This window comes from Macrosteles quadrilineatus, unplaced genomic scaffold (genome assembly GCF_028750875.1).
Source record: "Macrosteles quadrilineatus isolate MER2022 unplaced genomic scaffold, UCM_ALF_1.0 Scaffold_5__1_contigs__length_97177068, whole genome shotgun sequence".
NCBI classification, from domain to species: Eukaryota; Metazoa; Arthropoda; class Insecta; order Hemiptera; family Cicadellidae; genus Macrosteles; species Macrosteles quadrilineatus.
The window spans coordinates 27,221,330-27,232,956 of NW_026542598.1; the positions used below are offsets into that span (position 1 = coordinate 27,221,330).

Below are 11,627 nucleotides of genomic sequence, written 5' to 3' on the forward strand. Positions count from 1 at the left end.
ATAATTTAATCAAATATTTTCCTCTCCTTTTAGGCTAGTGCTAGTAGTTTTTGTTGTCTCTGTCTTCTCTCCTTCTGTCTGTCGGTGTTGGTTGGTTTGGTTATTTTTAACAAAGTTTTATTTGCAATCTGTTTTACATTAAACAATTAATAAGTAAATACGATGACATTTTTATAAATAAAATAGAAATTGGAAAACATGAGTTAGCAGCTAAACTTGTTTGTTTACGTTTTGGTTGGTTGGTTGGCGCTATGGAAGCCAATCGATTTACGATATTCGATAGTATTTGTTTTCATACTACGACGATCGATACTTAACCCGTATGCCTACCATATCGTTGTGAACCCAGCGCTATCCAACTCAGACCAGCCAGCAGACAACAGAAACAGTAAACAGTGAAACAAGAGAGGACAACAAGTGACAAGAGATAAGAATAAGAACTGTTGGATAAAAAAAATCATCAGGTCCAGTCCAGTAGTACAAGAAACACATTACAGTACTATGTTTTATGTAGACGTCCCGTATATATGGACCAGCCAACTTTTTGTTAAAAATCTATGATTGTATATATGACAGAAATCAGTCATTTAGATCTACACAATCTGTCGGTGGCTCACATCAACTACGAAGATTTTTGTTAAAAAACTGGCTAAAAATTTAAGTATTTAAGATGGGGATGGAATGTCTAGGTGTTATCTATGGCAATTACTTAGTCACTATAAAATTCTTGATACGGTAATTGATGAAGAATTAATATTTATTACATATGAAGGGATTCCTGCTGCCATGAAAAAATATCCATATATTATAATTTCTAATGTACATTTTTTTGTCAGTGCACCATAACTTCCTTAACTCTTCACCAATTTTCATAAATGAGGTGTAATTTTAAAGCTTCATTTACCCACATCAAGAAGTATACAAATCACTCATTTTGCATTAGTTTTTCGTAAAATGATCTATTATATCATTCTGCAAGTAATCTAAACTTGAAATGTTTATTTAAGTTTCGATAAGCTAAAACATGTGAATTAAATTACTGTAACCAAAACAATACTTTACTTTAATACTTTTTCGATGAAATTACCATACAAAGTAGGTATTTTAAGCCAAGTATGAATGGAAATCATGATGGGTGGAAAACACGTTTTTTCCTTCCACCATGAATGAAAATGAGTGTAGGATGAGTGGCGCGATCTTGTGTAACTATAGTATGGATGAAGTGGCACTTTGCTGCACACGAGAGAAATGTTTACGCACGAGCCGTAGGCGAGTTAGGATGATGTCCTTTAATTACTACCTTTGACTATCAATAGTCAGTGTTACTACTCATCGTTTCAGTAGAATTCGGTCACAATACACAGTAATTCGTACAGTACTTAACATAATTTTTAATCACGGCTTTATTCATAGCCCTATAATGATAGAAGTGGGATTAGCTCCCCTTCTTTCTACCTAATCCGTACCTAATACCATTGACTTAATGCCATAGATAAAACCATTGACTATAAAACCTACTACCTTAGTAGATTTCCCATGGAACGGCTGAAGGCTGAAGCCAAAATTTTATCGTTAGTTCTGTCTGATGTGGCCTTGGTCTGATTCACTGTATATGGTCGTGTTTTGTTTACAATTTGTTTATTGTTATTTCAGTCATTTAAACCCCCGTTTAACCAAATAAAACGACAAAATCATAAACCATAACTCATCCTCTAGTTATATAACCAAACAGTAAAGCACAAATCATGAAATTAACTCTAAAATAATAGAAACAAAATTTCGTCGACACTAGCCACCATCAGTGTCACCGGACATGAACTAGACATGAAAATCGAGCCTCAAACTTTACATTGGGAATGGGATGGGAAGTCTACCTGGGTGTTGGTTAGTCTATGGTATGCTAATACTCTAGTCTAGAATGCAGTTTTTACAAAATTCCACCCACATCTACCTACCAATCGTGATCCCGCATTGTCCAGAGGGCGTCGAGGTGTGTTATTAGTATATAATATTCTCTGCCATTTAAGGCTAGAGCGATGTTATCCAAGATAGTCATCACAAATCACCCAGAGACACCCACACTCCTCACATCACAATATGATTTTGTTTTCATCTTGTCAGATCTCCCGCCATGTCCACGTCTTCCAGATGTTTCAGTCTTTTTGTTCTTCTTATTTTATTTACCGGTAAGTCTAGTAAGTAGCAAGAGTAAATAGAACAATAGTGTAGGTTTTGGGCGCAAAATATGGTGATTTGGGTTTTAATATAACATAACAAACATTTCCAATACCAAAATACAGATTTTATGAAAATAATTTAAGTTTAATTATTTTATTATGGCATAAAAACATCAGGATATCAGATTTGTGCATAAATATTGATAAAATATGTCCAAATTTATACTTGTTTGTAGTTATATAAAAATTAATTGTATCTTAAATGCAGATTATAATTATTCCTACTATCAATTTAATTTCAGGATAGGCTATAATTTTGTAAATATCTTACAAAATATGCTTGTTATTTTATCTTGATAGCACTTTTTATTTAACATGTCTTTAACAATTAATTATTAAGACGTGTAGGCCTATTCCTCATAGCCATACAACATTTTTTTTTAAATAATTAAGTTGAATTATTTATTTTTTATGTCATACAAACTAAATTTTTGAAACGCCAGAATATTAAAATTTTCCATAAAAGTTTGAAAAATTATATGACAGAATTTATAATTGTTTTTTTTTTTTAGCTTTTATGGTAGCCTACCCGTGATATAAAAATATGCTTTAGCTTAAGTAGAGATTATGCTTTTTACAATCAGTGTTATTATTTCATGAAATGAAACTTATTTGAAATATCTTACAACTATTTAGGATCATTGTTTTGATAGCTTTTTGTCTTTTGTCAAAGGGTCTTCAACGAAAGGGTGCTTGTAATGGAACTTATATTTTTCTGTATCTCGCAAGAGGGTAGAGATGCTTGCACGGCAGACAAGCATAGGGGTGTCCAAATCCTTTAATACTTTTTTGAGCTCCTCTAAAATTGTTGATGTCAAATAAGACTATCATAGGTTGCAAAAATTGGTCCTTGTTTTAATTTGATTTACTATTCACAGCAGTTAGTCGGTTTACCATTTTACAAAAGAATTAAAATTTCATAACATTTTTCAGATTTCCTAACTGAATTTTACAGTGTGGCCTTTTCAATATTGATATTAATTAATCCTGCATTAGAATACAGTGCTATGTTTTCTGGAAGTGTTAGCTAAGTGGGACGGGTGGCGTCGTCCTGTAATCCAGCTACTAGGAGGTCACGAATTGTGGATATTTATAGGGATGCACTGTGGATGCGATGCTCCCTGGTGTGGATTAACGTCCGCACTAGTGAGTACTACGACTATCCGCAGTACTATCCTGATAATTAGACCAATTCGTAAATTACAAGGAAAAATGTGGTTCGGATTCCACTATAAACTGTAGGTCCCTTAGTTGCCATTAGCTGTATGGGCTATTAATTAACAGCTGTGTCTAAGGAATATGTCGGCCTTAGTCACTAACAAGACTACAAGATCGCGCCACTCATCCTACACTCATCCTTCACTCATATTTGGGTTAAAATACGCACATAGTGGCGTCCCCATCTTAACTAATTGATAATTGATAATTGAATTGATAATGATGGTGTTCTATTTTTCTATTTCCTTGTTTATTTGTGATGACAGTGAGACGAAGCATTATGGCTGACTATGCAGAAACGGTACGCTGGCTCAGTGGGCAGGAGTATGCTCGGAATCATCAACTAAACCAATCCACTCCATCAGCTCGTCAGTTGCGCACTGGCCTCAACGGTAGACCTCTCTTTAGGTAATATACAGTCAGCTGATACAGCTAGTGAAATAATATAAAACAAATCATAAAAGGACAGAAAATCCTAATTCACATACCGTATTTGTGCAAAAATTAAAATTTTATCAAAAATATTTATGTAAGGCCAGATGTACACTATAGTGATAATTTTAAGGTGATGAGTCTTAATTAATGTCATGATAGCCTTGACATTGGTTAAGATTAGCTGATCCTTTTAGCCATCATCAGGACAATTTTTTGAAAGTCCATTGTTCAAGGACAGCTGGGTCCATTTTCAAACCATCACAAAGCTTAAGTCTTCTCACTTCTCAGGATCTAACTAGCAACTTTAATACTTTTAATACTTTTCAATGAAATTACCTGGTTATGGATACGAGACCAGCACTTTATTCACTCACTACCCGGGACTTCAAAAAGTTAAATGGTAAAATTAATTACTGCGGACCTTCAAAAATATGTATTACTAACCAGTTCATTTTCCTTTGACTCATAAAACTACAAACTATAGTTTTTTTGTGGTTGTTTTGGAAAAGAGGCTACTTTTAACAAAAAGTACATTATTATATTTTTTTATAAGCTTATCTTATTCCAGTTGGGATCTTCCTGATAATCCTGAAACAACTACGGAGACAAAACTACAATCTCAAGTAACAAACATTGCCATCAAAACTACACCTAGTACTCTACGCTCTGGTAAGTCAAGTTTCAGCTGAATCAAATCAAATTATTTTTATTCCGCATACACAAATTAATCGTCCAGTAATAAAATAGAATAATCTGTCCAAAGATATATTACGACAAGTGATAATATCTTTAAGCAAAATTATTAATAGTTGCTGAAATTCTCTGAAAGTTTGATTTCATATACTGATTCATTTGAAAAATTAATTAATGGTAACTTCAAACAACCTCCTTTTTGGATGAAAAAGGTAGGGATTTTTCTTAACAAGTGCTACCTCTTTAAATTTGAAAGTGTGACTACCTTTTAAAGCTTGTTAGTGCTAAATATCCATCCATCAATAATATGCTTAAGTTTCATAATGAAACAATAATACAAAATAATTATCTGAAATCTTTTAATTTGAAAAATGTCACCTCAACGACAATAATAAATACAATGAATATTAGTTTTACATTCACCCTGAAAGAAATAAATCAGCAAGACCTACACAGCCATGCAGAAGTATATTTACAGCGTCCTAAAATTATGTTTCATTCAAAATATAATTTACAGTACTCTTTGGCATCAAGTAGGTCTCTTTCACGATCTTCTCCGTTGTCCATGGTGGACTCGACACATTGGAGTGTTTCATTTCTAGCTTGAGATAGCAAAATGTCTTGTTCATCCGTTGGAAAGGATGCATTTCCTGATAATTTCAACAGAGCTGGATAGTACTTAGTGAAACAATCATTCATACAATAAATCCTAGGAAAAAGTCCTTGTAAGCACTTGGCGAAACACCAGTTCAGAGTATCAATAAAATTTGTCACTTCTTTTATCCCTTCTGTATTTACAGCGTTGTATTCCAATCGAGGTTCAAATTCCACAACGATTCCTTTACATCCATCGATTTCACTAATGATTTGATGAATTAAAGATTTTTCGGCTTCTTCTAGACAACGTAGATCAGTTTTAGAGGCTCGAGGAATTGGTAGAAGTGTTCGTTGGTCAATGAACAAATGATTTCCATTCTGTGTGGTAAACCACTGAAAAAATTCATTTAAATTTATAATCAGAACAAAGTTGTAAAAATGTAGGGTATGCTTTTCTATTAGTTATCTAGCAGTAGTGAAATGTTAAGGACGTTTAAATTGTAATTAGGATTTTTTAATTACTACAAAACCATTAATGTACAGAAATAAAAATCGTTTAAACGACCTTATTTATGCCGACACCCGACCCCCTGTAGTAACTCTTAATCAGTTTAGGTTTAGTAACTCTTAATCGAACGGAATCTAGGAAATGAGGGTTATTTTAACTGTAGAAATTTTCCTTTAGAAAATAAGTTATTACTGAGGGTTGCAGAATCGAGTTAAAATTACATTGTGTGTTTTCCATGGCTCAGATTTCTCACTTTCAAATTAACTTTATTCCTTGGAAATAGAGACAGCATATGGAAACTTTAATTATTACTACGTATTTTTTATTGACTTGTAACCAAAACCCTCAATGCTTAAAAGTATTCAGACATTTTGAGCTGAATTGAAAACATGTTTTTCATTAGGGCTTTTAAGTAGTTTGATTTACTCATTACGTTTAACGATAGAAAAGCAGTTTTACAAATAATGCTACATTTCATTCATCCATATATGGTTTATAAATGTAATAATACTTGTTGTGAATACTTTGCATCAGAATTTTAAACTATGTAATGTCACCTTATGGAGCTAAAATAATTTGGTTAAAACAAAAATTTGTTTATTTTTTGTTAACAAGTATTTATTTACAATCCATTCTATACTAGATCAATAAGTAAATTTCATGACAATTTAACATGGGTTAGTTACACTCTATAAAGTGCACTAACATACAAAAACTGATACAAATTTTAACTAGAAACGATTTGGAAGGTTTATTGGATTAACTCTTTTGAGCCTATATGTATATTTAGCTTCACTATTATCGAGGAGGTTAACTGCCAAGAAATTTGTCTGGCTTTCTAATTTGCTTTGATATTTTTCGCTTTGTTTTTTAATGACTTCTCTAATATAGGGTAATTTTGTATCTTGAAGAATAACTTTATTTGTGACTGACAAACCAAGGTGCTTGTAAAATTTTTCTTATTGTTTTGGATTGAAATCTTTGAACTATTACTATGTTTGAGTTTGAAGTGGTTCCCCAGAGTTGGACGCCGTAGGTCCAAATAGGTTTCAATATAATTTTGTATAAAAGTAATTTGTTTTCAACAGATAATTTAGAATTTCGACCATCAAGCCAATTTGTTTAGTGGATATTATAAATTAAATTTAACCTCTTAGGTGATAAAAAAATTTCATTGCAATAAAATCAAGGTAAAAACTGGAAATAATTTAAGACTTGTCCACCTGGGGCAAAATATTTTAAGCTATGACTCACTCAGTCAAATTGAAACAAACAAAATTAACAGAACTAAATAAATATATTGAATAACAAACATTTTTCATTGCTAGACATTATACAGTAGTTGTTTTAATTGTAAAGGGTCCCGTATATTTTTAGTTAAAAACAAGTATTTCATCATAAATAAATGGAACATACAAAGAATAAATACATTATACCTGGTCAATTAAATATTGTAGGAAGAAGCACTGTCCAGCTGAAAAATTGATCCAGAGAGGTAAAAGTCTTAGTAAAAACATTTGTATCGCTGATAGATGAGCAAGTACGAAGTCAAATAGAACATTACATTATTACCTCTCTCACACTCAACTTAACTGATAAACCGCCAACCTGACAATCTAAACTTATCTTAGTCAACAGATGCTTTATCATAAATGAGTTGAGTACATTTTACGTACCTGACGCATGAATGTTCTCTAGGAATATTTCAATAAAGATTTTGTCTATTTGTCTATTTGAGTGCATTATTTGGGTAAATATTGATTCAGGAACTTTGATGTATCCCTGTGAGGATAACTATCTTAAAACTCCAAAGTCAAAGCTAATACTTAAGAATGTTAAGTAAGTAAAAATTAATGTTTAAAAGTGTGATTATATTCATAAAATGGTAATGAACATGAAAAATAGTCACCTAAAATGCCTTGTAATAAGACTATTATAATTTTGCACTTATTTTAACTTTCAAATTTTTAATTTGTAGCTCTGTGATATTTATGTTTTAGGCCTTTTAACTCAAAAAGGAATTTTTGTCGACTTCATTGTTCATTGATGATTGTATTGTAACATACTTTTTGAGGATTCCTCTACAAGCAAAATGTTGACTTGTTCAATACATTGTAAAATATAAAATAAAATATGTTTACTGGAAATAAATCTTGATTCTTGCCCAAACTTGTTAGCTTAACACTAATTTGATCTAACTTGTAAACATAACAGGAACTATTTATCGTGTTAATTACCTTAGAACAATACTATGGCATGGATACACGTCAGACACATAGCAATTCCAAAACTGTGCATTAAAAAATAAAATGGTTTTAAAAATATCTTAAATATTTCAATTGAAGTAAAAGATGTGTACTATATCTGCTGTAAAATAGTTTGCAATGACGATTCCATTACAAAATAACTTGTAACAATGTAGTTTTTTTCCTATTTTTCCAGATCATATTGGGATTAAAGATGGAAATAAAAAACCTCATAGAACTGTCTGGTGGCCTTGGAGAAGTTACAAGGATTGGTCGAGAAGCAGAAAACAGAACGTGAAACAATTTTTGAAAAAGGATGATTCAAAAACAAGCAACCGACACCAACCTGATTTTATCACAGATTTAAGAAGGAAACACGAAAAGACAAATAAAAACAAAATTCATAAAAACAAACATAAAAGCCATATCCATAAAAATAGAGTGGAAATTTCTAAATATAAAATAAGTAAAAGGAAAAGGAAAGAATACAAACTGGAGATTTGTACAAAACCTAAACACATTGGAACAGATCCTTCCGGTCACAAAAAATCCGTCCGGCTGAAGCAAACAAGCGCCAAAGAGTTTTTAAACGAGAATGATAATGAAATAAAGATTATGAATTCGAATATCTCTATAAAGGAGTGCAAGGAGGGACAAGAAAGAAAAATAAAACCCGCCAATGATTCTTATTCACTGAACATTGGTCAGTTTAGGCAATCTTTTGCCTTTATGAAGAAAAAACTACTATCTCAAGGTAATTTAACTCAGACATAGTAGTATTGATAAATAATGTTGCCATTTTGTTACTTCTAGTTTAAAGCAAAAAATAGCTGTGTATTAAGAGTGAAATGACTGTTTGTGATCATAATACCCAAGCTTTTTCCTACCACCATAGAACTTATGATAACACACTGATAAACTTTTTAGTTGAATATAAAATGCCATTAAGGTTATGTTTGAGTTTGCTTTTTAGGTTATGTTATTTGCTTACTGGTTGCTAACTACTGGCTCTAGGCTGTGATTAGTGTACAAACACAAACTGTGAAATCAGCTGATTTAGCAAGCTCTAGAGCGGAAATGAGCTATTTTGTGTACTGTTTACGTGTGGTAATGTTGTCATTTCCATGCAGTGATTGAAAAAAAATAGCCTATTATCTGAAACATATTTGGTTAGTAAGGTAGTAACCATTACTTTAAATAGGTAGCATTAATATAAAAGACTGTGAAATCCTAAACACGAAAGAACAGGCCATCCCAAGTTTTTATTGTTAAATGGCATCATAGAGTATATTATTTATTATAAGTTGTAATAAAGTACCTACTTAAGTGCCTTTTGCTGAGTTCAAGAAATCTTATAAATTTGGATTAATAAAATGTTTCATTACTTTTTTTGGAATTATCTATATATATAAAATCCAATGTATGTTTGTTTGTCCTTTATGGACTCCAAAACCGCTCGACAGATTGTAATGAAACTTTCAGGCATTATTCAAGGATGGTTTGTGTGAAGTTTGGTGCAGATCCGTCAAAAGGGCTCCGCCCCAGTGGCTCTGGAGTTTCCAATGTTAACCTTATGGCTACTCATATTTAAATCGAATTAAAGAATCTTAACAGCTGGTTCAATTAAACAATTTGATTCTGTGACGTTGAATAGCATTAAAAAGTTAATAGGTTTACCAACAGGATGCAGCACTATTTTTTAAAATTTATGACAACAGCTAATTTGAAATCAAAAGGTGAGTGAGCGTAGCGAACGAACTTCAACATGGTGGCGAGTTAGCCTAGCGAACGAGCTAACCTGAAGGCAAGTGAGCGCAGCGAACTAGCTCCAACCTAAAGATGAGTAAGCGTAGCAAAGGAACATCAACCAGGACGTGATTGAGCCATGCGAACGAGCTCATCTTAAAAATGAACGATCATTAGCATAAAACCACATTAGGACAGGACGACGTCTGTTGGGCCACCTAGTAAAATATAAAATAATACAGTATACCGTATTCTTTGTAACAATTGAAAAATGGTAGATAAAAATCTACAACCTGTGCTAAACATATTGTTAGAAAACATCACACAGAAACTCTACTGAATAATATCTCTACTGTAAACACATCTCAAATAAAGGCGTGATTCCAAATGATAACAAGTTCCATGCACATATTCCATAGATCAATCCCACAGTTAAAAACCGTTTTTTAATTAACAAACTGTGTTTTTTTTTATTATGCACGTCCTAGGCAAAACCCATTTGGGATTGGTTTGAATGGAAATGTACTTTTACTGTCACAAACTTATCACATAGTCATTCCTATTTTAAAAAGCAAAATTATCACAATTCAATGCGTTGACTCGCTGTATATTTCATTAGGCTTCTCTGTATTTGCAGATTACCTGAGTCAGTTTGTGAATACAACATGTGACGCACTTTGTATCAACTTCCTTGGATCGATGATATGCAAATGCCCTCGAGGATTCCAACTTGACTCTACAAAGAGGACGTGCCTAGGTAAACAGCACTTGAAAGTATTACTTGGTTTAGAGTTTACTGATTTATAGTCTCGACTAACCGAACATATTGGTTAGACGACCTTCAAGTAGCTAGAAATCATGTGTATTTCCATGTGGTATGATTGTATACGTAGTGAGTACATAGACAACACCTTTTTGTCAGCCTGGCTGTAAAATAAAAAATATACCTTTAGGCACCTACACTTTTGCCTATACTTATATATAGTGCTGCACACCACACGTTAATTCTTTCTTTAATCTTTGTACATGAATATATCTGCTACATCTCTTGTGTTAGCCTAGTCGCAGTGCGAAAAGAGTCTTGTGACTAAAGCTGGGTTTTGCTTGGGGCGGAAGCGGAGAGAGGAACGCGGAGAGCGGAAAAGAGATTAACATGGTGTTCCGCTCCGCTTCTAGGAGAACAGTAACATTAAATTACCTAAGTCAAGTGGAGTCCGCTCTCCGCATTCCTCTCTCCGCTCTCCACTTCCGCGCCTAGGAAAACCCGGCTTAAGTGAACTTGTATCACTTTAACTTACATTTTATTGTACCATAGTAGGCTTTTGCTTTGTCAGTTTTTTCTTAGTTGTTTGTTATGATGGCTTGAAAACAGAAAAACGTGGCTTCAACGGAATACATTAGATTCAAACTTAAATAGATTTGACAACGAAATACATTATTTGATTTTAAAATTTTATATATTTTTTGTCAACAATGGTTTGATTTTAGTATTTTTTATCCTTTAAGTGATCAACAACCGGTTTAGGTAGAATAATAAAGACTCGAGTGTTACCTAAATTTTAAAACAAGCTATATCTTCATGTTTCATAGTCCTGTGTTTCAGATATCAACGAATGCAGTTCCCGCAACGGCCATGGTCCTTGCCAGAGCGAGTGTACCAACACAAGAGGTAGTTATCACTGCAGTTGCACCAACTTGACAGGCACAAGACTAGCAGACGACAGACACTCATGTGAGGACATTGATGAGTGCAGTGCTACCAACATACACTGCTCTCATGGCTGCATTAACACGGTTGGTACGGCGTTTTGCTTCTGTCCCGACGGATACAATTTAGGAGCAGATTGGCAAACCTGTCAGGACGTTGACGAATGTGTTGATTTAGAAATCAAGAAATGTCCCGGAGTTTGTATCAACACTGTAGGATCGTATATGTGTGTGTAACTA

General features: G+C 33.1%; 2 protein-coding genes across 2 annotated transcripts; one reads left to right on the forward strand and one right to left on the reverse strand.

Moving 5' to 3' along the window:
• The first annotated feature begins 3,733 nt into the window (after positions 1–3,733).
• Positions 3,734–11,626, forward strand: LOC128993883 (latent-transforming growth factor beta-binding protein 1-like). Its single transcript, XM_054417950.1, has 5 exons — positions 3,734–3,863; positions 4,459–4,559; positions 8,131–8,688; positions 10,318–10,437; positions 11,284–11,626. The coding sequence occupies exons 1-5, from the start codon at positions 3,736–3,738 to the stop codon at positions 11,622–11,624; spliced, it is 1,248 nt and encodes a 415-aa protein (XP_054273925.1). The 5' UTR covers positions 3,734–3,735; the 3' UTR covers positions 11,625–11,626.
• On the reverse strand, positions 4,929–7,282 carry LOC128993886 (uncharacterized). Its single transcript, XM_054417954.1, has 2 exons — positions 7,125–7,282; positions 4,929–5,573 (listed from the first exon to the last, which is right to left on the reverse strand). Exons 1-2 carry the CDS (start codon positions 7,203–7,205, stop codon positions 5,079–5,081), a joined length of 576 nt encoding a protein of 191 aa, XP_054273929.1. The 5' UTR covers positions 7,206–7,282; the 3' UTR covers positions 4,929–5,078.
• Position 11,627: the final 1 nt, after the last annotated feature.

What these genes read in the sequence shown, in the direction of transcription:
- LOC128993883 (XM_054417950.1), top strand. Translation starts at nt 3,736, where the DNA reads ATGGCTGACTATGCAGAAACGGTACGCTGGCTCAGTGGGCAGGAGTAT. An exon ending in AACGGTAGACCTCTCTTTAG is followed by an intron (nt 3,864 to 4,458) that starts GTAATATACAGT and finishes ATCTTATTCCAG; the next exon opens with TTGGGATCTTCCTGATAATC. An exon ending in GAAAAAACTACTATCTCAAG is followed by an intron (nt 8,689 to 10,317) that starts GTAATTTAACTC and finishes CTGTATTTGCAG; the next exon opens with ATTACCTGAGTCAGTTTGTG.
- LOC128993886 (XM_054417954.1), bottom strand. Translation starts at nt 7,205, where the DNA reads ATGTTTTTACTAAGACTTTTACCTCTCTGGATCAATTTTTCAGCTGGA. An exon ending in TACAATATTTAATTGACCAG is followed by an intron (nt 5,574 to 7,124) that starts GTATAATGTATT and finishes GAATTTTTTCAG; the next exon opens with TGGTTTACCACACAGAATGG.